The sequence below is a fragment of the Crocodylus siamensis genome, chromosome 12 (assembly GCF_052110815.1).
Source record: "Crocodylus siamensis isolate JL-2025a chromosome 12, ASM5211081v1, whole genome shotgun sequence".
NCBI classification, from domain to species: domain Eukaryota; kingdom Metazoa; phylum Chordata; order Crocodylia; family Crocodylidae; genus Crocodylus; species Crocodylus siamensis.
In genome coordinates this window covers 21457949-21485872 of record NC_143406.1, presented here as the reverse complement: position 1 = coordinate 21485872, position 27924 = coordinate 21457949, and the positions used below count along the sequence as shown (strand labels likewise).

The 27924-nt window shown below is 48.8% G+C and overlaps 1 protein-coding gene across 1 annotated transcript; it reads left to right on the top strand.

The window, feature by feature from the left end:
* The first annotated feature begins 10601 nt into the window (after positions 1 to 10601).
* On the top strand, positions 10602 to 27667 carry PTX4 (pentraxin 4). Its single transcript, XM_090023819.1, has 3 exons — positions 10602 to 10844; positions 19470 to 20280; positions 24374 to 27667. Exons 1-3 carry the CDS (start codon positions 10683 to 10685, stop codon positions 25009 to 25011), a joined length of 1611 nt encoding a protein of 536 aa, XP_089879945.1. The 5' UTR covers positions 10602 to 10682; the 3' UTR covers positions 25012 to 27667.
* The last annotated feature ends 257 nt before the right edge of the window (positions 27668 to 27924 follow it).

The following is a 27924-nucleotide window of genomic DNA, read 5'->3' as shown; positions in this document are numbered from 1 at the left end:
CCCCCCCCCCCCAAAGGGCTCTGCCTGCTGTGGGCCATGAGCACTCCAAGGGCCCACAACCTGCTGCCGCCTCTGCTGCAGCCAATAGCAGGGGCTGTTCACCAGGGGGGAGGAGGGTATATAGCAGAGGGGCCCATACCCACCCACATACACTCTACAGACCTCCCTCACAAACCCCCCAGCCCTGCACACCCTCCTCACAAACCCCACACACCTCTTCACAAACCTCCTTCATAACCCTCCCCCCCAAATAATAGAGTAAGACTTTTTTTGAGCCATTATGAAATCACCTATATACACATTATGCAAATGCATGTAAATCAGGACAAATATTTTTAAAAATAAAATTTAAATTAGGTGTGCACCAGTAGCTGATTTTTATCAGCCCCAAAAATCTCTATCGGTAAGGAGGCATATTGGCTGATACTGATCTGATTTCTGATACAGCATGGAGAGCTGCACAGCTGGTAAGTCTGTTGTGCTGGAAGGGAGGGGAAGGGAAGGGGTGTGGTGGGGTGAGAAGGTCAATACAGCACAGTGGACTGGAGCTGGAGGGCCCAGCAAAAGAAAAATGGCGAAGGCTGAGAAGTCCAAAGCCCTGACAAGGGAGCAACTGTACAGTAACACCTGTGCAGTATGAACTTGGCTGTAGGGGAGGTTGGAGACTGTGAGTAGCTCTTAAGGCTACAGGTGCCCTGGGGGGAACAGATGGGTCAGGACTGCAAGCTTCACTTGAGAAGGGCAGAATGGTGGGAACCAGGTGGGACCTGCTTACAGCCAGAACTGGGGCTTGTTCTATGACCCTTAGGCAGCCTCCCTTTTGATCAAACCATTGCATCAAAGTGTAGCAGACAAGGAGAAGGGGAGGATCCTAGAGCTGGAGTGAGGGGGGATAAGGGTTGTATAGTCACCAGGGGGTGTTACAGCCACCCCAAAGCCCAAACTTGCTACAACACACACACCTGTGATCCCAGCCCTGGTCCTGGCCATCCCACTCCCAGACGCCACTGCCTACGAACAACGTGTGCCCCCAGAAGCTGGGGGGCACGGCGACCATCCACAAGCAGCAGTGGCAGCAGCAGGGAGCTCCTGCAAGCAGCTACGGTGGTGTCGGCGGCAAGGCAGACTAAGCAGGGAGCTCCCACAGGCAGCCGTGGCTGCGTCAGTGGCAGGGGCAGGGGAGGTGCTCAGTGACAACTGCTCGCAGGTGCCGCTGGCAGCATTAACAATGCTTTTTGCAAGGGGTGCACATGCACCTGCCTGCACCCACTACACACCACCAATGCCACTGCCCACCCACCTGTGGCCCCTTGGATGGGCTGGTGTCCATGGAGATGCTGCTTATTCTGTCCAGTGCCCCCAGCAGTGGGTATGGGTAGGCAGGCCTGGGACTTGACAGAATCAATTTCCCTACCCCCTGTGGAGAAAAAAAAAATCAAACTTCGCGTTGTGGTTGAATCAGAACTGACAGAGCCAGCTTTTCTTTATTTCGGGCTATACTGTGATCACAGGGAGAATTCCATACAGCAAGGGGAATCATCCACTTATCTGTTTCAAAGGATTTCTCAGACTCTAAGTTTACAAGCGTATTTATACTTAAGACAGAGAAAAAGATAAAAAAATACAACCTTGGAGAAACAAAACAATAGTAAATTACACAGAAATTTAGGAAGTTTACGTAAACTTCCTATCTATACACAGGGCAATATATCAAGATAACCTAAGTGTTAGAAATATTATTAAAAATGCATTATGAACAGTGTTGTTAGAACAGCACAGCTGCCAGCTCTCCCTGGTGGGAGGAGGAGGTAGAGAAGAAACACCACCAAGGACATCTTGCTAATTTACTATCTCTTTGTAACACTAAATCACACATACCTTCAAACTCCTCTGCCTCTACTCTTGTAAACTACAAAGGCTGTGATTTAATTGGCTGTGTCCTTGGGAAGAAGGGGGGGGGGTTGAACTTTTGGTAACCTGAAGAGCTTTCTGAGCAGGCGTAATTAGCTAATGCATATAAGCCTATCCGCCCCGCATACTTAAGTAGTCAATTATAATACACATGCGACGGATGACGTGACGTCATTTCATATATGTTTGTATGAACCGGAAATGAGTTGTAAGAGTTCCTGCTTTTGCACACGTGCCCAGGAGAGAGGGGATAAAGCCCGCTGAGAAGTTTCCCTCGCGGGTAGAGTGTGGTCTTTTGTCTTCGCTCTGACCCTATTTGCAAATATACCTTTTGTATTGCTAATAGCGTGTGTCTGAGAGTTCTTTGCCTCCCGAGAAATGAACTGTAGCAATTTCTGCAACAAATCTGGCGACTCCGCCGGGACCTTCTCGTGGACTACCCCGAAATCCAGCAGCGGAGCGCCTCCGGTACCAGGGGAAGTGCGCACCGAGCCGACTTTTTGGACTCGCCCCTGGGATCTGAGGCATGAGTCAGGATTTTCGGGAAGTTAAAGGATCCCGTGCAAATTTTCAGTTTTTGGAGAGGCCAGACACACTTTGGTATTTGGATTGAGATCTCTGGGGTATCTGAGTGAGTATACGAATTCCCTTTGCCCAATTTGGTTCTGGATCCAAAACAAGGGGGGTAGAACGATCACTGGGAAATTTCTGGCTCAGCTTTCAGTAAACCTTCTGTTACAATGACCTTTTGGTATTTGGCGTGCCTTGGGCGCACTCTTGTGGGCAAAATGGGTACGGTTAGCTCCCGTGTAGAAAATTCGGATACTCCTCTAAAATTTATATTACGTCATTTTAATAAATTTGCAAAGCCGGCCGATTACGGAGTAAAAATGAAAAAAGGTGATTTAATTAAGTTTTGTCAACTCGAGTGGCCAACATTTGGGGTCCACTGGACCCCGAAAGGATCCTTTGTGCTAAAAAGAAGTGATAGCTATCCATGAAATTGTTATGCAGAACGGGTATTGGAATCAGTTTCCTTATATTGATTGTTGGTTGTGGGTGGTTCAAAATCAGCCACCTTGGATTAAGAATTACTTAGCAAAGTCTCATGTGATGGTTGTTAAGGAAAAGACTCGAGAGGGACCGCCTGTACTCCCTGAGTCTAATGAGGGAGGAGATCCTGAATTGGCTGAGTATCGGACCCGCGCTCCGGTTGCCCTGTCAGGTAGCGAAGATGAGTCAGACGCCTCCTCGGGATCCAGTCCCTCTGCACCACCGCCCCCTCCCTCATGGAGACCACCACCGGCGTATCAAAGCATACCTAATGATTTAGAGCGTGAGCCTCAGCCAAGTGCCTCATCTGAATCGGGGAATAAGGGTTATTATTTGCGCAAGCCTGTAGAGTTACAGCCGGTGCTGAACTGCCTGATGCGAGAGGTTATTGGGGAAGGGGGCAATGCAACTTTTGTCTACACCCCATTTAGCACTTCACGAAAAGAGGGGCTCTGATTCTTCCAGTTAAATAAATCTGAAGACCCTGAAAAGATGAGGGACCTGTTTCGATCTATTGGGCAGACTCATCGACCCACTTGGACTGATGTCCAGATGATGCTCCAGACCCTCCTAAACCCGGAGGAGAGGAGATTAGTGTTGGGAACAGCAGAACGTATTGCAGCAGCCAGAGTTGAGTCAGAGGGTGCTGCTGGTCGTACTCTGCGTGATACCTGCCCTGTTGAGAAGCCGAGATGGGATAATCATACTGCAGAGGGAAGAGAGCTGAGTGCACGGTATCTGGGAATTATAGTGGAAGCAATGGGAAAGGCAGTGCCTCGGGTTACTAATCTGTCTAAGTTGTATGAAGTGAGACAGGGAAGAGAGGAGGATCCCTCAGCTTTCCTTGGGAGGCTGTATGAGGCGTTTCGCAGGTTTTCGGATCTGGATCCAGAAGCCCCAGATAACCAGCGCATGGTAAATCTTATGTTTATTGGTCAATCTGCTGCTGATATCAGTAAGAAGTTACAGAAAACTGAGGGAGGTGCTGGGAAACCGATTTCAGAGCTGGTGGAAATTGCATATAAGGTGTATGGGAATCGTGAGCAAGTGCAGGAGCGCAAGGAAGATAAAAAGGCTCAGCGACAGATGGCAGCACTAGCAGCTGCTATAACTGGAGGTAACCCTGGAAAGGCTGGGATACAGAAGGGGAAAGGAGAAAGAGTGGGAGCAGACGTTTGTGCTTATTGCAAAGAGAAAGGACACTGGAAGAGGGAATGCCCAAAGTTGAAGGAGAAGAGAGAGAGGGAACCGAGAGGTCACCTCATGCGGGCAGAAGACAAGGGTGAGGACTCAGAATGAAGGGGACGGGGATCTAAGACCACTACCCTTCGGGTTGGAGCCCGAGAAGATCCCATGGTAACCATTAGGGTTGGTGGCAAAAACTTTGAAGCCTTGGTGGATACTGGGGCTACATTTTCAATGATTCCAGAAAAAAAACCCTGTGCAGGAACTAGTGAACAGCATGTACTTGTGGAAGGGATTGAGGGAACGCAATCCCGACACCCTGTTTGTAAACCACTCCTCACCAAAGTGGGGGACCATTTGCTCGAGCACTCCTTTGTGTATTCTCCAAGTTGCCCGGTTGCACTCCTTGGGCGGGACTTACTCACAAAATTGCAAGCTGAGATCTTTTTCAGAGACGACCAGATGGTGGTCCAGCTACCTGTCAAGCAGAGCTCGAACTATCAGATGGCTCTCCTGGAGGACCGATGCCCTGCAGTAAGTCCAGAAGATCACATGATTGGAGTAGACCCCTCGGTATGGGCTGATGGAACCCCTGCGCGAGCTAAGTCCGTCTCCCCGGTAAGGATCGTACTCAAGGATGGGGAGGGGCCCGTTCGGGTAAAGCAGTACTCACTCAGCCGAGCGGCCAGAGCTGGACTCAAGCCGTTAATAGAGAAATACAAGAGGTGCGGATGGCTAGTGGAAGGGTCCTCACCCTATAACACCCCTATCCTTGGAGTGCCGAAGGCAGATGGGGTCTCATACAGACTGGTCCAAGACTTACGGGCAGTAAATAAGAAGGTCCTTTCAGACCATCCTGTAGTCCCGAACCCTCACACAATTTTGACACAAGTACCGGGGGAAGCTGAAATATTTTCAGTGCTAGATTTGAAAGATGCTTTCTTCTCTATTCCCCTTCACCGAGAGAGTCAAAAATTGTTTGCTTTTGAATGGGAGGATCGAGATACTTTCCATAAAGCCCAACTCATGTGGACAGTTCTCCCACAAGGATTCGTAGCAGCCCCCCATATTTTCGGACTTGCCCTTCAGAAGGACTTGGAGGAGTGGAAGGGATCACACCCCACAGTGACTCTCCTCCAGTATGTGGATGACCTCCTAGTTGCAAGCCCAAACTTGCAGCTCTGCGAGGAAGCCACCAGGTCACTGCTAAACACTCTGGGGGAAAAAGGATATAAAGTCTCTAGAGAGAAAGCCCAAATATGTCAGCCTGAAGTCACATTTTTGGGATATAAACTCTCAAAAGGAGTCAGAGCCCTGAGTGCAGATCGCATACAGGCAATCCAAGGTCTAACCCCACCTAAGTCACCCAAGGAGCTGCGGGCATTCCTAGGGCTAACTGGGTTCTGTCGATTATGGATACCAGATTACGGTGGGAAGGCTAGACCACTGTATGACTCACTGACTAAGGAGAGTCTCACTAAATGGAAATGGAATAAAGAAATGCAGCATGCCTTTGATCTGCTGAAGGCAGCATTAATTCAGCCCCCTGCCCTGGCCATCCCAAATAGTAAAAAGCCATATCGATTGTATGTTCATGAGAATTGAGGGGTTGCATCAGGGGTGCTGACACAGCCATCGGGCCCGACCTGGAGACCTGTGGGATATTACTCAAAGGTTCTAGATCCAGTTGCACTCGGGTGGCCAGCCTGTCTTCGGGCTGTGGCAGCCACAGCAGTGGTTGTTGAAGAAGCCCAGAAGATAGTCATGGGTGCGGATATGGAAATACTCACTCCTCATGGAGTTCCCCAGATCCTAGGGACTGAGGGAGGGAAATTTCTTAACCCCTCCAGACAATCACGGTATGAGATATTTTTGCTCTCTAATCCAGGACTTACTTTCAAACATACTACAGCCTTAAACCCTGCAACCTTGCTGCCGGAGCCAGGGAAACCGACGCATGACTGCCTTGAGGTCCTGAACCAAACCACGCAGGTGCGACCTGACCTTGCTGAGGACCCAATTGAAGGTCCAGATGTTGAATACTTCGTAGACGGCTCCAGCTCTGTCATCGATGGAAAAAGACAAACAGGATGTGCAGTGGTAACCTTGGATAAGTTGTATGGAGGGAGTCATTGCCGAGCTAATACCTTTTGTATTTCTAATAGCGTGTGTCTGAGAGTTCTTTGCCTCCCGAGAAACGAACCGTAGCAATTTCTGCAACATAAGGATAACCCAAGGCATGGAGGATTCCTTATCTCAGAACATTTAACTGAATTAAGCAGTATCAGCACTTCTGGTCTTTGTCTGTTTTTCTAGTCAAGTAAGCCAACTACTCTTACACCCCCCACCAGGCTTGCCTGGGTCAGCAGACAATTCCCCTCCCCCCCACATGCCCAAATAATTGCCCATCCCTGCTATATATATTAACTTAACGCAGACCATAAGAGTACACTGAAGGTTTGATCCAGAACTCCCTAAAGTCAGTGGAAAGAATCCTACCAACTTCCGTTTACAATGGATCAGACCTGTGCTTGAAGCTGGTGGGCTGGTGAAACCAAGGGAGCAGGAAACCCAGGGAAAGGGACACCACACGAGGAAAGGGTGAAACAACAGCAAAAGGTGAGGAAGAAGGAGAAAGGGGGAGTGGAGGGATCTGCTGGAGCTGGTCCTCTCACTGTCATGGGGCATTTTCATTTGGTCTTGCTCTATGGGGGTTTAGTTGTGCCTTTGGGTTTCCAGCTTTGGGCCTATTTGTTCATGTTTGTCTGCCTGCCAATCTAGTCTATACTTCCCCCTTTCCAACCATGGTGTCAACTCTCTGTAGATTTCCGGCCCTTTCTGCTCATGTTGTATGGAACTGGTTCAAAAGACAAGTCCTTTTCTCTGCAATTCAAACAGAGACTGAAGTAACTTACCATGCCAGGAAATGCTGCTATGAAGTGCACTGCACTGCCCTGGCTGAGCTGCCTGCTTGAAAGTAGAAGCAGCATAGCTACATCTGGATAGTGCTGCAATCAGGCTAATAGGCACTACTGAGTTGTTAGGTCACTGGCATGACAACTTGTTTCATGAATGACAGAAAGGCTTTATTTACTACAAGTATTCACTGTTAAATGAATCTGAAGCAGAGCAAAGTCCAGTATTTAGCTGTATAAGTGATAATTTCTCACCAATACAGGCAAAGAGGCAGTCTGTCGGTCTTGTCAGCTTTTCTAAGGTGTGGATCCGATCACCCACAGATCAGCTGGGCACAGCAGCCATTCTTGTCAGAATGGATTTTCATTCTTGAAGTGCATGCTGTCAGCCATCTCACTTCTCTTTTATACCCTATGTGACAGAGGGTAAGCTTGGGGCTGAATCATATGCTAGCCTGCCCACCTGTCTCTGTGGGGCAGCCCACTCTGTCTTGCCTGCCGCAACTTTGCTGTTCCCGAAACTGGTGGTAAATGTGGGAGACTGCCCATTACATGCCTTGATGCCAGGGGGCACTATCTGCAGCTCCAAACCTTTCCTACACTGCAGCCCATGCCTCACAGATGGCATCCATGGTGTCATTATACTCCCAGCCTAGAGCCAGGCCAAGCTTAGCCCTCACTGTCAGGCCTCTTTCACATGCACATTCACACCACCCTCCTCTCACCAGGGCCTCTTGCACTCCACCCCCTCTCGCAGTCTCCCTCTCACATTGAGAACTTGTTCTGGCCTGCTCCCCTAGGTCATAGGCTTTATCTGACTTACACCTTGGGTGGCAGACAGTCTCTCGGGCCTCTCCTATGACCCTCACCTGAGTAGCCCCCAGTCAAGGTCCTGACCTGAGCCAAGCTTGCCCTGGCCCCTCCTGGGGCAGCTTCACATAAACATATACAAACATATTCTGGGCCCCTGGCAGCACATACTAGACTCCCAGCCCTCTGTTCCTCTTTCCTGGGGCTCCACACTTCCCTCAACTTGCTCTCCAGGGGTTGGCCCATGTGCTGCCCTTCAGGCTGTCCCACAGCCCTACTCACCACACCCACATATAGTGCCCTTAAGGCTGATCCTCAGCCCTACTCAACCCTCTTCCAGGCCCTCACTACCACCCCTTCTCTGGGGTTACACATCTACCCTCTCCTTTAGGGCTCTGGGGCTTCCCTCCCCTGTGGGCACCACCTGGGTCTTATACCCTCGTTGGGCTCAGGTGGCCATAGCCAGGTCTGGCCCCCTCATACCCAGTGTTGTGGGCTAGGGTTTAAGGTGCTGTGACCTGCCTTTCACCAGGATGATAACTAGCCTGGCATTTCCTGGGGACTCCCACACCGCCATGATGCAAAAAGCAGTTCGTTTCTTTGGAGGCTTGCAAAGAATCTCAGACACACACTTATTAGCAGCACAAAAGGTGTATTTGCAAATAGGGTCAGAGCAGAGTCAAAGACTCAGATTACTCCGAACCCCTGAGGAATTTTTCAGCCGGTATTTATCCTTTTGCTCCTGGGCACATGTGCAGAAACAGGAACTCTTACAGCTCATTTCCATTTCATACAAACATGTGTGGTTACATCACTTCATCCATCGCATGTACATTATGATTAACTACTTAAGTATGCAGGGCGGAGAAGTAAATATGCATCAGCTAATTGCACATGCTCAGAAAGTTCTTTAGGTCACCAAGAGTTTAAATCCCCCCCCTTTCAAGGACACAGTCAGTTGAATTCCAGCTTCTGTAATCTGCATGAGAAAAGCTAGGGGGAGGCTGGGGGAGAGTGTGATTTAGTATAAGAAGAACTGTGGCAAGGCTGGCCAAGAAAAAAAAGTCCTTGGCAGTGTTTTTTCTTATCAGGTACGAGATGCAAACTGTGCATTTCTAACAACCAGGAGCCCCACCAAGACACCCATCCCCAACAGGGTGCAGTTTTAGGTCATACCCAGGACCAGGAGCCTCCAAATCATCCCCATAAGCTCCCACCCTTACCACCAAGATGTTTCATACAGCCTTTCAACCAAATAATATTTCTACCCAGCTACCAATAGTAAACTGCTGCATTTATATAGGCAGCCAGTGTTTTAAAATGGCTGCTGCAATCAAGCACCTGCTGGCTACTTGACTCCACCCTTAAAGAGGCAGGCACTGCAAGTTCACTGCTATACCCTTTACCTCAGTGTCTTCACAGCATTCTTGTAGTAAACCAAGAGCGTCCCAATAACCAACAGGAAAATTCTGTTAATCAAACTGCTCATTGTTGGTTATCAGAAAGTCCCAATTTAAATAAATTACCTTCCTCAGTGACAAGAGGTTATCCATTTCTACTAAGTTTGGAACATATCAGGAAATTGATTAACAACCTGGAAAAATACAAGATTTTTGAGGAGTCATCCTTGGGAGCCACTAAAGCAAAACAAGAATAAATTAGGAGACATCTATCACATATAGAGAATGACTCTTCCTGCACATAAACATGAATTAATTGCAAAATAAATGATTACCATACTAATTAATCAAGGATAGACATTTCGTACAGTTACATACCAGACAACCCAGAAGCCTGCTTAAAATCATCATGAATATAGTAAGATAAGCTGAAGTGATGCCTCATCATTTCTTTTCAGAAGAACCAGCTGCAAAACTCACATCCTCTTGCACTATGCAATTGTCATTAGTATTTTGTATTTTAACTTTTGCGAGTAAGCCGAAGCTCAGACTGAGTTTCACAGCCATCAGTGATGAGGCCAACTAGCCTATCCGCCTGCTAATTAACTCATAGTGCTGTGTGGACGCAGTTATATTAGTGTAGGTGAGCCAACATACTCTGCAAAGCAGGTTCCTGATGAGGTTATGTGGGTCCTCTGAGGGCAGTTAGCAGGTGTCTATGATTCCCAAGTGCCTGTCTGTTTAGAGCTTTACCCTCAGAGTCTCCTGAAGCAAGTGACTATGATGAGCTTGTATATGAAGCAGGCAGACCCTTGGCAGAATGTGGACGGTGTGTGATGACTCTTTCTGTGACAATGGCCATCTGGGTTGCTGCTCCTGTACCAGTGAGCTGTGCTGCATGGAAGGTTGTTGGTTGTGCCCCAAGCCAGACCAGTGCTAGCAGGAAGCCATTGGCTTGGATCAGGAAGCAGGCAGACCCACGTTCCTGCAAAGCTCATCTGGGCTCCCACATAAGTCAAGCTGAGCAGAGATGTTTCTAGTGTTCCAGTAAAACCAGCCAGGCTGACTCAGAGCCGGGGAGAGAGGTGTCCTAGTGCTTTTACAAACAGGAGCAGTCTGATCTCTGCCCCTCCCCTAGCCCTGCTCCTGCTCCCTGTTAGTAGGGCCTCTGCTCCAGCCTGATTTGCTCCTGAAGTAAGAACTACTCCTGTGCTAACCTTGGCTCCTTGGGAATGCTGATGGAGTCTGCAGATCCTGTCTGTTTTTAGGCCAACCCACAGACTCTGTTTAGCAAAGGAATGTGAGACCTTAGTATCAAAGGAAGAAAGCCAGTGAGCAGCCACAGAGACTAGAGAAAGCCAGAGAGAGAGAAGTGAAGAACTCTTCTTGAGACCTACCAAGCAGCTTCATGAGGTCTGCTCTCTGTTTCAGAATGAGCTGGGTGAGGAGGATGCTGTCCTTTTGCTTTCTTCTGGCTGTTGCCTGTCTGCAGGGAAGCTTGCTGCTGGAGGCTGGACCAGGGGAGCCGCGAAAGCCCTTCTTTGAGCGGTTTAGGAGACTCGAGGAGCAGGTGATTACACAGCTCTTTTGAAATGTCTTTACTGGAGAGGCAAAGCCAGTTCCATTGACCTCAGTGGGGCACTTACTCCCAATGGTCTGTATTTTGTCACCCTGATGTCAGGCTGTACAGCCATGCATTTCTACAGTATCTACCTAGGGAGTTGCTCCAGCTCTGTAATACATGTATGTATGGATACATATAGTCTCACAGTTTTTACTTAGGCAAAACTTCTATGAAGTTTCCCTGAGCCATGGGATGTAGCTGTGTACCCACATCCCTTGAGGGTGATGTATGTGTATCTGTGTAGATGGATGGATGGGTAGCTGCTGTTTATATCCATCAGAGACACCCAGCCTGCATTCTCCATGGCAGACCAATGGAAGTTGCTTTAGGCCAGGCTTGTCCAACATGTGGCCCATGGGCCACCATGCAGCCCGCCAAGCCATTTTCTGATGCCCAAGGTCCTCCGCTCGGGCCAGGCTGGTGGGGGAGGGGAGGGGAGCTGTTCACCCACGCAGGGGCCAGGCTTGTCATGTGAGCCGGGTCCTGCTGCCACTGCCGCCCCAAGGGCTGCATGGCACGGGGCTACCCCAGCCACGCCTGATGGGACGAGCTGGGGACAGTGCTTGCTTTTAGTTCTCTTCGGTTTGGCCCCTTGCCCTTGGTGTCCTGCCCACCTCCCGGGACCTGCCAGGCTCGGCAGCTGCGACGCGGTCGCGGGATGGGGATGGGGATCTATTTATTTCTCCCCATCAGTCTCTGGGGCAGCAGCTGGCTGGATGCAGAATGGGTCTCTCTTGCCTCTGCCCACCAGCAGCTACCATGAACCTTGCAATAACAGGCAGGTGCAGTAGGGCTGCACAGGCAGGGTCTCTCTGGCCCAGGACAGAGAGTGTTTGAATATGGCTCGCCAGACCACTGAGTGATAAAAAGTTCATGATCCAGCCCCACGTTCAAAAAGGTTGGACGGCCCTGCTTTAGGCACAGCACCTCTGAAGATGCAACTGTCTCTTGAGGTGCCTGGGTAAGGATAGACTTTAAAGACTCTTTTTTGAATGTTTGTACCATTTGTGTAGGGCACGGGTGGGTAAAATGCGGGCCGGATGTGGCCCACCAGGCCATTCTATCCAGCCCACAGGGCCCCTAAAAAATTTAGAAAAGTAATATTTATCTGCCCCTGGCTGCCTGTCATGCGGCCCTCAATGGCTTGCCAAAACTCAGAAAGCGGCCCTCCACCTGAAATAATTGCCCACCCCTGATGTAGAAGAAAGTGAGTGCAAATGTCCAGGTTAGAGCACTTTGAGATCCTAGTAATTAGAAGTGGGATTAGAATAGCTAACTCAATGAATCCAGTTCCCAGCAAAGGCAGGAGCGAGCCTTGCTGCACAGCTGTCTGGGTCTTTGGTAACTGGCTGGCTTATCTGCCCACCAGTTAGAACCAGCAGTGCTGACCTGTTGAGCCATTCTTTGGGGTGGGCGGTATAGGGGACTATCCAGGGCGCTGTGGTCAGGGGGGCCCCCAGACACCCTCCCACATGCGCACACATGCACAGGCACAGGCCATGCTCTGCCACTCATGGCAGGTGTAAGCTACTGGGGGACTTCAGTGGCAACTAATCCTGGGGCTCGGCAGTGAGGCCTGCCTCTCCTGGCTACACCTGGAGCTGACTGGAGCCAGCTGGGGCAGCAGGATACAAAGCCCCCTGGGTGGCAGTGGTGAGGAGGGGCTGCTCTTGGCGCTTGTCTTGCTCAGCCTGTTGGGGTTGTGCCCAAGCCCAGCCCCTGCCCCCCCCACTATTGGTTCACTTGTATACAGGGTGGCTCCCGCCAGGCTCCAGAGAACCCCAAGTGCCCAGGGACCTGCTGGGCCCCCATATCCAAATGCATGCCTGGCTGCTGCATGTCATGGCCAGGTAGGCGGCCAGGGTACCATGAAGACTGCTGCCCTCCTCACTCGCTGATGGGGACAGCAAAGCTGGCAGCAGCCTGGAGGTACCCAGTCACCTCCACCCACAGCAGGAGCCCAAGCCTGGCAGAGCTTTGGTGGCAGTGGCAGGCTCAGACCACAAGACTGGTTGGGAGGGGGGCATCAAAAGCTGGGCCAAAGGCAAGGCAGCAGTGCACAGCGAGAAGGTGGTGGGGCTGGGCAGCCCTGGCTTGAGTGCCAAGGGCGTCACTATCACCCACCTGCTGGGGTTGGAGACTGAGCTGCAGCTGCTGCTGCTCCCCTCTTCCCTTCTGCCACTGCCACCAGTGTAGTGGGTGCAGGCACTGGGCAGTAGTGCCCCACTGGTGGGCTGGGCTTCCTGTGCAAGCAGCCCTGCCTGCTGCCCCCACACCCTACAACACACCACTCCTTAACCCCCCCACACACATTCCCACACACCCCAAGGACACACCCAACACACACAGTGATGTGGGGAGAGAGGGACAGTGATGGGGGAGAGACGGGAGAGCAAAATACAAGTTTGCCCAGGACTCCATTTTCCCTAAAGCTGGCTCTGCTGACTTGAGTTCTGTTATATTTTGGTCATCTTGTGTGTTTCAGCTGTTGCCCTGTGGAGTCAGGCCAACTCTCAGGATCAGAATATTGCCCTGTTAGAAGGGAGGGGGTGACACAATTGCATATATACAAACACAAGTCAATTAGGTGCATACACACATACATATTACCAACTCAGGCGTATACACATCCAAACCAGCCTAGACACATGCATACTTATCACCAAGTCAAGCACACTACACACCAAAAATTAGACAACAATCAGTTGTGAATACTCACATGCAGTTGTGAGTACACATACACAGATCACTAATTCATATGTCACGCACATGATGACATATACACGTGTATGCGTATATTTACCAGTTCACACATACAACCCACCTACACACACACAGGTGAGTTCCTAACTTGGATGGTACGGTATGTATGTGTGTGTTTGGGGTACTTGGGATACCTGGTGGAAAGTTAAGGTGAGAGAGAAAGTGTACGGACTGAAAGTTGCTGGAACTGGGATTAGAACCAGTAGACTAGAGAGAAACTGGCTTAGGAAATGAGGCTTGGGGTTACTTAAGGTCAAGTGGCCCCAGGCTTACTTGGGGTCACCTGGTGCCAGGGTGGAAGCAAGGGAAAAAGCTCAGTAGCAGGGAGGAAACAGCCAGGAGACAGAGGCAGAAAGCTTGGAGATCAGGGGAAAAGGCAGTAGGGACAAGGCAATAACAGTGGCAGAGATCAGGAGAAAAGGCAGTGGAGATGAGACCGTGGCAAAGAAACAGGGGTTTGCAGGCAAAGAGGAGCTCAGGACAGCTGGAGCCACAGGAGCATGGGACAGGTGTTGGAGGTAGCAGTGAGCCAGAAGCAGGAGAGGGAGAAATGAGACAGAAGTTAGAGCAGAGATTGGAGCAGGGCCGGAACCATAGTAAAGCAAAACCCAACTCAGGGGTCCAAATAACAGTTTTATTAAATGAACACTGTACTGGACAGCTTGGTTCCTATACACACTCCCACACACACAGACACAGAAGCACTCACAATGGCAGCAGGAGAAAGAGACTCAATGGAAGGGTTGGAGTCCAGGTAGGGAAGAGAAACAGAGTCCGAGTCCCTGGTTGAAGAGGGTGGGGGTGATAGCTACCTATCCAGGCTGAAAAAGGGGTCTTTGTCCAGCAGATGTTGTCCAGAGGGGCATTGCCAGCAGGGCCTCTGGGTGGATACGTGGTGTGGCATGGTGCTGGTCCAGATGGAGAGGGTGTCCCAAGGAGTCAGTCTTCACTACCCCTTTTTATGGGGCAGACTACCTCTAATCTCCTGTGGGGAGGGCATGTCCAGGCAATCTCAGTCCTATTCCAAAGGATTCCAGGTGTTCTTACTGAGCATGTACAGCCTTGGCACATTGGTGGGTTGCCTCATTTTTGTTTCTTGAATGCTGAGGGTGGTTCCAAGGGCTGGGTTGTTGGTCCAAGTATTGGTTTTGATGGTTTGGTCATTCAGAGGGAGCTATGTTTATACCTACTGCCATTGTCTCTCAAGCACCCTCATTTATCCCCATTCATGCAGGAACCAAGTTACATAGGAGGGGTAGGTGTGAGTCATAAGTTACACAAAAGGGCATGGGGACAAGATGGAGACTTGACAAACAAAGAAGAAATTTGACATGACTTATGCTAACTTACGTATATAGGCCTAAATCATATAGTATCAGTAGAACAGTAATATAGAACAGTAAAAATCAATATAAACATAATAATTATACAATATAAAGAAGGAGAAAAAACAAAACAAATACAACTTGCTACCAAAATACAATGCTGAAGCTTATCCTATGTCTTAGCTCACTTACACTTCTCTATAGGGAATAGAGAGGGAGAGAAAAAGTGAGAAATGTTTTTTATTACGTTCCCTCCCCTTACACAACCAAAACAAAAACTGGGAGTTTTGCTACATATTCCCCCCTTGACATCAACCTTACACAAGGGTGATGTTACTATACTGTTTGGGTTATTGAACACCGTGGTCCAGCTATATAGAAAGGAGGTGTGTCATCTTCAGCTGGTTTGAAGTTAAAACAAAATTAAGGCAGTTAAAAGAAATTAAAAGAGAAAAACCTTGGGGGGGGTGGAAGAGAGGAAAAAACCATAATAAGGTTGCTTTAAACAGTTACAATGGTATAGTTATCTCTTCACTTATTAAAATAATGTTGAATTAAATATGACTTTAAATGCAGTTTCTTTTTACATGCATCTTGTTATACTGATATCCTAAATAGCATTTAAATCCTTGAGAGAAGTAAAAGAAAAGAAAACAAAACAAAACATGTTATCAGATAGTTTAGAGAAGAGGGGAGAAAGAGAAAAAAACAAAGCAAAACAAAATACACATAACCTTTAATAAATATCATTTTGGTAATCAAATGGAATTTAAAACTTTATATGAATTGCTGCCCTTGTTTTAAATATTAGAACAACTTTCCAGTCCAATCGGATGAAAGTGTTCTGGTCTGGGATCTACAGACAGATTCAATTTTTAGAGGGTGTATTTCCAATTATTTTTATCGTATCTTTATGATATTCATATGTATTTAAACTGACAATTTAAAACAGACCAAACAAACACTGAACATATAACAAGACAACACAAACAGACAGGACAATTTTTTGTAATTTTTGCCATGGCTTAGATGAGGAAGACGCTGGTGGTGGTAATAAGGCCTCCTGGTCTATCAGTCACCTTTGATTACACTGTGGTTTCTGCAGAAGAAAACAAACATACACAAACCTGCCAAGGAAAAATCCTTGCAGTGGCTGATAATTCATATTTACAAATGTACAATGCTGATGTGCAGTGGCAGTGCATACATCATTGCCATTCTTGGGGTGCTTTTCTTCTATACTGAAAAAGTGGAGCAGTTACCTACAGGAGGGTGGCCCTCATAAGTTGAGGATTTTTATGGCCTTTTCCTGCCTCCACATTCCGGTGGCCACTGATCAGCTCATTCCATGTGTATTTTCTAACAGCTCAGAGCCATTACTTCCTGCTAGCCAGGAAGGGTGGCTGGCAGGATAGAGAAGACTGTTTACCCTATTCCTTGAGAGTCAGGTGATTTATTGAACAAGGGGGCTCCCAAAATTAATTGTTCAGTGGAGCCCTGGCGTTGCTGTAAATGTGAGATTGAGGGATGCCAATACCCTTGTTACAATTAAACCAAGTTGTCATTTTAAAGATGAGTTTTTCCTTTAGCGGGACAATTTCTCCCTCAGAATGTTTGCTTAGAAAGACTTTTCCATGTTCTTTTTGCTGGGCATTGTGAAATCTTTAGGATACTTGGGGTAACACGATACTGTTGTTCCTTGAATATACATTTAAAATTATACCAGCACTTTTATACCAGGGAGATAGAAAACAAAACAAACAAAAATAAAACCTGCATTAGCCAAATTTAATACTGAAAACCATTTAGCCCTCCTGATAAAGCTGCTATGATTGCAGGGTACTTCGTCTTTCAGAAGAGACCAGATTTCAGATCAGGGAGTCTCACACACTAAGCATTTGTACTATCATTTTCTGACTTAACAAACTACTTACTATGAGCTATAATCTTATTTCAGTTTCCAGTGATTATTTACACTGCATTGATGGGGGAGGGTTTGGTCCTTCAATTAAGATGCATGCCTGTATTTTGCCACATTTTAACCTTTTTTTCTGTGGGAACTTTAGGAAATGCCTTCATTCCATTTTCTGGGTTAACCCCATCATTCACTCAATCACAGCAAAACCTTAACAGCTGCTAACACCTTTCTTTCTAGGGTACCTATATTATACCAACACTATTTCTAGATACATCTCACCCCCATTACCAATAAGAGTCTACTTTTATGCTTCTAGCAGTCTCTGCCTTGCAACACAGGCGCAAAGCAAACACACAACACTTTTGCACAAACACCTCAACAATCTCTGCAATCTCTTGGCTTTACTTGTGTTACAAACATTCACAGTTTCTAGCACAGAACTTAGTCTTCTCTACTACTGACTTCTTATCGGACCAGCAATATAAGTTGTTGTACTTAACCCAAACAGACCACAGCATGATCTTAGGGACCTATGAGATCAGGACACAACTTTTTCTTAAAGCAACTTCATTTTTTCCCTGCTCTAGAGCAGTCATCCCTAAAATTGCATTCTTACTTTGCTCCTACCTGCTCTAGCATTCAAACTTTGTTAATCTTTTATTCTCTCCTCTCTTTCTAAACACTTTTCACATCTCTCTCTTTAACAGCTGCCTCACAGCCTGTTTTCCCACTTCCCTCTATCTTTTTCCTTTCCCTCTATCTATTACAGCTCCTTGCTTTCTGAATCTCTCTACGTAAGGAAACAAACCTTGAATGAGTGATCCATGCATCTTTCCTAGTGAAATTTTCTTTAACTCCCTCACATAGGGCTGTAACAATACAGGCACCAGCTGTGGGGGGCAGTTTCAATCATAATGGTTTTCAACCTGTCCAGACCCAGCACTTTCAAGAACTGGATCTCCCTTATGTCCCAAATCTGGCACAAAAGAGGGAAGTCAGAAAACCAGGTTGCTACCCTTTCTACTCAGGTCTAAATACTGGACTATACTAGCTCTTCACAGAAAAAAAAAAAACAGTGTCTGACACCAAACACTAACTTACAGCCAGCAATAAACTCAAAACTCAAAATCTCAGAAACATCAAAGCTCAAGACACAAAATCTCAGAAGCCTCAAGACAAAACAATCTTACAACCATTTCTGCTGGAGAGGACCTGCCTCCTCTTTCACCCAGTTAGCCCTATGATCACTTATGCCTGGTGTTGGGGTCATCTGCCTGAACATACTGGTTCCTGGACTTCTGTGCCCTACAACAACAACAACCACAACGATAACAACAAAAGTTGGATCACTAATTTGTATACATATATATATATGTCATCATGTGCATGATATACAATTTAGTGATCTGTGTACGTGTACGGAGTGTGTGGGTATTGACAACTGATTGTTGTCTAATTTTTGGCGTGTAGTGTGCTTGACTTGGTGATAAGTATGCATGTGTCTAGGCTGGTTTGGATGTGTATGTGCCTGAGCTGGTAGTGTGTGTATGCACCTAATCGATTTGTGTGTTTGTATATGTGCAATTGTGTCACACCCTCCCATCTAACAGTGCAATATTGAGATCCTGAGATTTGGTCTGACCCCACAGGGCAACATAGCAAGTATTGTGTCTGATGCAAGGTATCCCACTCTTGGTCACCTGGATTTGCCAGCATAGGTCACCCACAAGGGGAGTTAGAATTGGGGAAACACCACATGAAGTCTTGTTGATTTTTCAGCATTGGATCACATGTCAAATTTGCCTAGTCTGTGTAAAGCCATTGGCTTTTTATGCAGCTCTGTGTCTTCATGGATGTCTCATGAGGTGCTGCATATATCCATAGCATGGTATAAAAAATATCAACCAGTGCCAAGTGCTATAAATCAGTGACAGACTGCACAGACTGCTGATGTCCAGCTGGAGAGATCTGAGGAAGTTACTGGAGGGCTCAGCACCAGGAGTACTGTATTTTAGTTTTAGCTCTGCTGCTGCCTCACTGAGTGGCCCTGGCCAGATCACTTTGGCACACAATGTGTCAGCTTTAGGATGCCCAGACTGACAAACCTTGGGGTTGGCTAAAATTAGTGGGAGCTACTAGTATCTGACACTGGGCAACTTGAAGCCAAGGAAGCCAAAGTGTGACCCTAACTAAGGTGACTTAGTTTGCCCTAGGACACTCACAGAATGGTTAAAGCATCTCATCCAGCTCTGGGCTTGTGGTGAAGTCCATAGTGACCCAGGTCTGCAAGGCCCCTGGTCATCTAGGCTGGGGAGTCTAAAGTGTCTGAATGTGATGCTGGTCATGTTGCTGCTTGTGTGCTGCTGGCTGTAGAAACCAGTTTGCCTTAATCACATGAGCCCAGTGGGCTGTTATGTTTGGATGGACCTTCCAGAAGGGATAAAAATGATTGTTCAAGTGCCTGGGAACTGGTGGGGTGTACAAGCTAGAGTTGGTGATGTCCTGTCTGGACACAGCTCCCTTGTGCAGTGCAATGACTTCTGCAGTTGCCTTGGTGTCTTGCAGTTCCGCCGGTTCCAGGAGGTGACCCTGATGCGTCTCCAGGGCATTGCAGGGAACTACAACATTTCCTACAACATCGACACCCGGTTCCAGCACTTGGCAAAGCAGTACAGCGGGATGGTGTCTGCCCTCAATGAGTCCCACACTGCTCTGCAGGGAGACCTGGACCACTTGAAAATCTGGATGAAGAAGCTGCAAAAGAAAACCAGAAAACTGGATTTGAAGATCTCATCCCTGGAAGAATCTGTGAGCAAACAAAGCCAGCAGAGGACTGGGGAGAAGCAGCAGCAGGTTGCCCACCTGACCAACCTCACACTGCAGGTCACAGGCCACAAGGAGGCCATCAGCTCTCTGCATGCCAGCAGCAGCAGCCTGCAGAAAGAGCTGGTGAACCTCCAGGAAGCCAGTCAGAGCCAGGCAACCAAACTGGGTGCTTTGGAGCATCTGCTGCAAAGCACAGCACACAAGGAGGCACTTTCCCCTCAGCACCTGCCTGCCACTCAGCTCCTGAACCAGGCTCCCCAGGGCAAGCAGCTGGAGGCAGAAGGAAGCCAGACACAGAGCCTGAAGAAGTTACACACCAAGCACAGACAGAGAAAGAAGCTGCAAGAGGAGAGGCAGCAGCTTCTGGCCCAGTCCGCAGGCACAGGGCTGCAAAGCAGCCTACTCCATGAACATGCAACCCCCCTGCAACCAAAGGAACCAGAGCCACTGACCAGAAGAGAGCCACAGGCTGCCAGGAAGCAGCTCTCCAGTATAGTCAAGGTCTCACAAGAGCAGAAGCGGCCATCAGCCCCCAAGAAGCCAGGGACAGGTATGTAGTGGTGTTTTTATTTTGTCCCCTGGGGATACCCACGTCAGAGGTGATCACAGGGAGGAATGACCCCAATATTAAGATTACCTAATGCTCTCTTCCTCCTTGTATCTTTTCTTCGATACGAGAAGCTCACGCCTCTATCTTCAGCAGGTCTCTGATATGCAGAAGGGAAGAACCCCTCAACCCACAGAGTGGTTTTTCCTTGTTTGTAAAATCTGATCCACTGTAGCCATAGGACCGACTACGTGAGGTACCAATGGCCCTGGCCCCCCTTTAACCATGCCTAATTGGGTGGAACAGTTCCAAAATGGGAACATCAAGTCTCAGTCCTGGGTTGCATGACTCTGGGACAGCATTTATTTTGGATTCCCAGCATCGTGCAGGGATCCAGATTTTCTGTTCACTTGGCTCTGCTCCAGCTGTGCCATGGGGGGAGGGGCATATCTTAGCACCTCCCCCGTTCCCACCCCTGCAAAAATAAAAGTCAGGGCCTATGACTGTAGCTGAAGTGCACAGTTAAAAATCACCGTTATCTGAACTTGTCTCTCTTATGGGGCTGCCAGCTTTGCCTGCCAAGCTATGTCAGCAGGCCCCCTAGTGGAGACACATCACTGAGCGGGTGGCTGTGGAGGAACAATAAAGGAAGATGCAGGTCTCCCTGTAACCCCCCTCCCACCCCATCCCCTTGCCCAGACACTGCATGTAATCCAAGCAATGCATTTTCACTACCTGAGGTATAACATACGGTGATTAACCATTTGGACACAAAACATCAAGGCAGGAGCCCATCTGAACTTCCTCCCTCCCTGATGTATGGTTCCAGTAACCCATTCCCTTTTCATGCTAACAGCTAACGTATTTAGCCCCATGTGTCACTAGCTGTCAGCCTCCTCCAGTGCTAATGGTTTAGGTTCAAACCAGCTGACAGTGATGGGGAGATTTTTATAGTTGCAGGTAACAAAATTTGGTTTTATTTTGTTTTTTAAACAACCTAGGAAGTTTCATACTAAAACAGCTGCATTGGAACAAGCTTGTTTAGGTTGCAAAATCCAGCCTTAAAAGCTTGGAGGTGCCAGATTTACAGGTAGCCTGCCTCATAATTTTTAATTACACGGTCACATGCTATTTTTCCACAGGTCCCTTCTACCCTCCCTGTGCAGATTGGAATTTGAGCAGAAGTTGTGTGAGCAACTGTCAATTTGGCATGTCATAATTTTCACGTGCTGGAGTCTGCTAAATAACAGCCTTCTAATGTAGCAGTTTCAAAAGATACAGGTGGAGAGAGTTATGGGGCATGTACATGCACAGCATGATAGCAGGTGCCTGAGAGCACCTTCAAGCATGGATGTCAATATATGATGCTAAATCCTGATTTTCATCTGCTGGTAATTTTGTCAAACACGTTCCTTTGGGCTGAAATGTTCCCTGGCTAGATGCAAATTCCCCTTTCTGTTCAGGTCCTCCTGCCTGGCTCCAGCACCAGTGAAAATGCAGTTTTTTCCCACCTGCTGGTGGAGAGGTTGAGCTAAACCTTAGCATCACACAGGATTTGAGCCACTTCCTTAGCCCCGGGCTTCTGGAAAGCATCAGCTACTGCTGCCTTGCTCAAAACAACTGCCATAAAGAAATCACTTTCCTCATACATTCCCACCGGCTATTTGAAATACACATGGCCCCGAACAAGAGTTTGGCTTCTTTCCTAGATCTTGTGGGGATTTAGAGAATAAGTAAAGAATATGAGGAATTGGCTGGGAGATGTCCACACTGCTGGGTTTTGCAGACACATGCAGCAGGATTTTCTGTTAGGCTTCTAGTAGGGCTGTATGAAATTTCACCAACTGTTTTGTTTCAAAGGTGTTTCAACATGTTTTGAGCTCGAAACAGTAAAATTGAAACAAAACAAAAAGCACTGAAATAGCTTCTAAACGAAATGAGGCCACTCGAAACATTTTGAAAATTTCAAAACATTTCAAGTTTCGAAGCAGCCAGGTGGTGGGATGCAGGGGCAGCTCCGCGGCCTCATACGGCTCAGCCCTGGCTCTACCCGTCTCCCGCTGCCAGGCTGTGCTCCGATCGGCCCTGCCAGCCCCATGGAGCTCAGCTTGGCAGTAGGAGGCAGAGTGCAGTGCCGGCTCTGCCCGCCTCCCACCACCAGGCTGCGCTCGGTGAACGGAGGGCACCACCAGCTCTGTCCGCCTTCCGCCACCGGGCTGTGCTCTGATTGGCTCTGCCAGCCCTCCATCTCCCCTGCCCAGCCCTGGGTTCCATGGAGCTCAGCCCAGCAGTGGGAGACCGAGTGCAGCCCAGGCTCAGCCGGGCTGCAGGAGATGAGGCTGGAACACAGACGACCTTGGTTCTGGTCTCAGCCCTGGTGCAGATCAGTACCTTGTGCTTGATTCTCCAGGGTGCTGAGCAATGCATCATGGGAGCAGCAAGCGCTTGGCAGTCTGGAAATGAGGCCCTTTTCCCTCTGTCCCCTAGGTCTGTACCTGAAGAATAGGGAGTATAGCACTGAACTCCATGCCAGCTAGGTGCAAGACATTGTGGAAGGGTTGACAGTCTAGTTTTAGTAATAATAAGTTGTCTAACTTATTTGGATTTGTATAAGATGGTTTGGATAAGGATGATCCTGCCTTCCAGCCCTACTTTTCTATGAATCTATGATCTCTCATGTCATACTTGTGGAGTGCTTGTGCTCCCCAGTGGAGGTGCTAGAGAGGAACAGGGGGATTTCTCCTTGGAGAGGCTTAGTTGTGGGCAGATCTTTTCAGCATGCTTGGTGAAAGGGGTGAGTGAACAATTGTGCAAGCAAATAAGCACCCTGCAAGAGTGTCACAGGAGCACTGAGGTGCCCTGTTCCTAGAAGTGGAGAATGGAGCTGCCAATCTCCAGGGGCAGCTCAGGTGCCGGTTGCTGTGGCAACCAGGCAGGCCATGTGACCGGAAGGGGGCAGGGCCGGGCCTTTATAAGCAGCCCAGGCCTGAACCTAGGTGGCAGTTCCCTTCTAGCAGGAGCAGGAGAGGCTATGGCATGGTTAGAGAGCCAAGGAAGCATAGGCCATATGTTATAAGGCAGGAAGCTTCTTGGTGTTATGTTGCAGCTGTTTGGCTCATGGTTTAGTTATCGTTAGACTGGTGGACCGGGTGAGGCTATGAGGGGCGGAGGAGGCCTCATAGGGACCCCGCAGTAGCGTGGGAAGGGGTCCTGGCTCTGTAGAGGGCGCAGCTTTGATAGGGGGCAGCAGGAAGCCCTGGAGTGAGAAACCGGAGGACCGGGTGAGGCTGTAGGGGTGTGAGGAGGCCTCATAGGAGCTCCCCAATAATCTGGGGGTTCCTGGTGCCCAGTAAGGGCACAGCAAGCGGTGCCAGGGTGGCACAGTGATTGCCGGCATAGTTGGCACAGTGAGCGAGCGCCAGAGAGGCGCAGTGTGTGGGGTGTAGAGACCCCAGCCCGTGAGGGCGGTGTTTTGCCCAGTGGGGTGAACGACCCTGAAAAAGGTTAGGGGGCCAGGCACGGCTACGGGCCACCTGAGCCCCAAGCGTGGGAGGAGCGCGAGCTAGGCCTGAGAAGGCAGGTTTGGGGGCCAGGCAGGGCTATGGCCACCTGAACCCAAACTTGGGAAGCCCGAGTGAGGGCGAGAAGCGTGGGCAGCGTGGCATAGGCCCCAGAGAGGGGCACCGAAGGGTAAGGACCGGATAACATCCAGGAAGAGCTGCGAGGCTTGGGGCGTGCTAAAGGGGAGGTAGGAGGCATAAGGCAGGGGTGCATTGAGGCACCCCGCTCGGAACGGGGAATAGTATTAGCGCGGTGTCCAGGGTGATAAGAGGCAGCCTCCCATATTAAACCTCATAACATCGAAGATGTGCCGGGCGAGTAGAGGATGCTGGATCACCTAATTGACATGGCAGGGGGCGCTAGTGAGCTCACGGCCGCTCATAGGCCCCACCTGTGACAGAGACAGGGGTGGGGGTGGTCTCTGCTGGTATCCTCAGGGAATGGGGGCTGGAAGGGCAGGAGACAAGTCCTCACAGGACAGGGTTCCCCAGAAGAGGTGATGATTGCATCTTTCTCTCTCTCTCTTTCTGTCTAGTCTGCAATGTGGGTTCAATGCTGCTTTTCCCCAACGTTTCCACTGAAAACTTTGCCACCTTGACCCCAGGCTTCAAGGCCAGCCTGTATGAACTATCCCTTTGCAGCTGGGTGAGCACCCCCTCTTCCTACCTGGGCACTATTCTGTCTTATGCAATGGAGGAGAATGACAATAAGCTGGTTTTGCATGGCAGGAATGCCAGGGTCCATGGCTCCATCCACTTCGTCATTGGAGACCCAGCTTTCCGGGAGCTACCTGTGGGACAGTTGTTGGACAGCAGGTGGCACCACCTGTGCATCATCTGGTCCTCTGTGCAGGGCCAGTACTGGTTTTACGTGAACAGGAGGCTGGTATCCATGGGCTCCAAATTCCAGAAGGGCTACGTGATTCCTCCTGGTGGCTCACTCATCCTGGGCCAGGAGCAAGATGTAGTGGGTGGGGGGTTTGACCCCTCAGAAGCCTTTGTAGGACATTTGGCTGGCTTGGCCATCTGGAACCGTGCACTATCACCTGGGGAGGTCTCTGGCATTGCCACAGGAAAGGGCCTGCCCCGTGGCGTCATCTTGACGCTAGCTGACATCTCTCTGCATGGAGGAGTGCAGAAGGTGAACTGCACTTGCCTGGAGCATTGCTTGTAAACAAAGCCCTCCCTGCCCCAGGCTGTACCTAACATACATGAATCGCATGCAGCCCAGGATGCCCACCACCAGGTAGTTACTGACACTGGTTTGTAGTGCCAGGAAAACTCTGACTAACCTGCTGGGCCATTTCTTTCATGAGGTAGGGAGTGGGACCAGGCTCATTGTGACTCAGCCACAGGGCTGCCAACTCAAGTGTTTTTACTGACACTCTGCAAACTTTTTATTAACAAACTTTTTTACTGACTGCTGTTTTATATAATAAAAATGTAACCTTTCTGCCAGGCCCTGGGCAGCAATAACAAGGGGGTTCAAATTTGGGGGTTTAACACCAACTTTCTAAACTTGGCTCAAGGTCCCACCCAGAAACTTGGTAAAATAAATTTTTTAACTATGTTCTAAAGTGAGAAAAGTCCCTATTTGCAACAGACTTTCAGCTAAAACAGGGTTTTACTGCAGCGGAAAAAGAGAGAACCTTAACCATTAAACATTAAGTGAAAACCAAACAGTTAATCAAGGGAGCAGGCACCCAGGACTGCCTCACTGCTGACGTGGCCCCACCTATGTCTGTTCACAGAGGGCTCTGCCCCATGTGCTCAGCATCTACCATCCCATACCATGCAGACTCCACTACCTACCTATACTCACTCCTTGTTCATCAGCAGCACACTGGAGTCCCAGAGGCTCCCTGCCAGTGACATCAGGCCTCTCTGAATCTCTGGCTCTGCAACAGAGCTGTCTCTGAGCTGGTCATGCTACCTGGCACCAGGTCCTGCTCAGCTGCCTTTGTCATTGTGGCAAGCAGTCATTGGGTCTGTAAACAAGTGTTACAGTACCACTGTCAGGATCAGGGTGTGTGGTCTTGTGGCTGCAGAGGCCCTGGTTAGTCCTGGCAGTCCTGGGGCAGGTGGGACTGGGCAACATGAGCCCGCATTGCCACCCAGCCTGGTCAGGCCTGTGTTGCCCTTGAACAGCTGGCAGGAAGCTTCCACCTCCTGCATGCATGCCCTCATTTGGTGCCCACACCTGCAGTCCTGTTCCTGGGGACTTCATGGGCACCTCCCTATCATTGGGGAAGCAGGTATAGAGTGATTCAATCCAGAAGGGCTTAAACTCCAGTCCTGGGGATCATCCAGGCCCCCCTCTTCTACCAGCACAATACCAGGGCTCTGGCCCCCAGCAGCACTTCAGGCCCCAGCACCAGCTGCTCCAGGAGCTGGCACTCAGGAACAGGTATAAATATGGCAGCAGACACCTGAGTCATAAGTACCAGCCTGTACCAACATCCCCATCTCCCCAGGCTGGATGTACCCGCTGGTCCAGCCCCATACAGTCCTGTGTCAGCACTGTGCATTTCCCATGCCCTAGTACTGCAGGGGTCTGGGTCAGATCCACATGCTTCTGCCCCTCTCACTCCCCCAGGATCTGGGGCTGGAGTTTGGCTGTTATTGCAGGGTTTCCTGTAACATGGAGTTTCACTCCTGCTGTCTCCAGAGGACACCAGAGTCACATGTTTCCACAGGTGGGTGTGCTCAAGCCGCATGCCATGGGTGCTCTACACGGGGTCAGCCAGGCAGGGGGCTGGAGGGCTGCTGGGTTATGGCAGAGGTTCCCTGGTGGCATTAGCCAGTCAGCAGCCACAATGTCAGTGTGAGTGCTGGGCCTCCATGTGGCTGCATGGACCTCCCTGAGTCCTGGCTGAGTTAGGTGGTGGACCTGATTTTGCATCAGAGTGGTGCAGGGAGCACAGAGCACTCCAGCAAGGCCTTGGGGCATTGGATCATTGTGATAGCCAAAACCAAAGAAATTAATAAGCAATACATATGTGCTTCTTGGAGGCATTTGGAACTTTTGTTTAATATGAAGCTTGTATTTTTGTAACCCGCAAATGTAACTTGTAACTGTTCGTGGAACTGACTAGGGGCACAAAAAGACAAAGCTATAGCTGTGAAATAAGCTGTCCTAATAGTTCTTTCTTGCTCAGAATTTAGCCTTGATGATGATAAAAACTGGATTCAACTGCCTAGCTTGTTATTTCTTGAAATGTACTGGATATCTCAAAAAAGCATAGTCAGAGAGTTTTGAAGGGGCTGCTGGATTTAGGCAGGCTAATGTTAATTTCAAACCTGAAGATGATGTGTTGCAATTTGTTTATTGGATAAACCCAAGCTTGGGCAGTAACTTATTATAATAATTTCTAACACATTTTAACCCCAAAGGATAACAGCTATAAAGCAATATTATGAATGGCTACATAACTAAAAAAAATAGCATAATTAGAATATAAAAGAACACACACGTCATAGTAACCCTCGGAAAGGACAGAACAGAAGGGTCATCACTGTCCCATACCCCCACGGATCTCTCTTACTCCTTGTGAGAGTGAGGACCAGATCCTGACTGAGGGGCTTCCACAGGTTCTCCTTCGGGCAGCCCAGTTCAGAGATGTCTGACTTCGCTGATTCAACTTGACGTGCATCTTCTAACCGAGGGACTATCGATAAAGAAATTAACCAAGAGTTCCCACTTGGTTAGTAACTTATCTGTTTTATTATCACTGTCAATTTTAATCTGTATTGTTGTTTGTTTATTAGCTTAACCTTTTTATTAACTATTATATATGCAAACTATATCTTTTGTTGTCATAAGTAAAATTTATTCCTTTTTGTAAGTGAAACTTGTCATTACTTTCTTTTCCAACATAACCTCCTTGATCCCGAACCAAAAAGTCCAGTGGCTAATAAAGTTGCAGTGCTCAGTCAGTCTGCAACTAAACTGATATACTCACAATGCCCAGCTGGCCTGTTACAGATCTTTCCTGTAGTGCTTGACAGAGCCAACAAACACTGTCTAGATGGACAGGGCTGCTGTGCCCAGGAAGATGCCAGCCCTGCCCTTCTCTTTCCCCCCTGC

Coding starts and splice junctions, on each gene's coding strand:
- PTX4 (XM_090023819.1), top strand. CDS start 10,683: ATGAGGTCTGCTCTCTGTTTCAGAATGAGCTGGGTGAGGAGGATGCTG. Junction 10,845..19,469: donor TTAGGAGACTCGAGGAGCAG/GTGATTACACAG, acceptor GGTGTCTTGCAG/TTCCGCCGGTTCCAGGAGGT. Junction 20,281..24,373: donor CCCCAAGAAGCCAGGGACAG/GTATGTAGTGGT, acceptor CTTTCTGTCTAG/TCTGCAATGTGGGTTCAATG.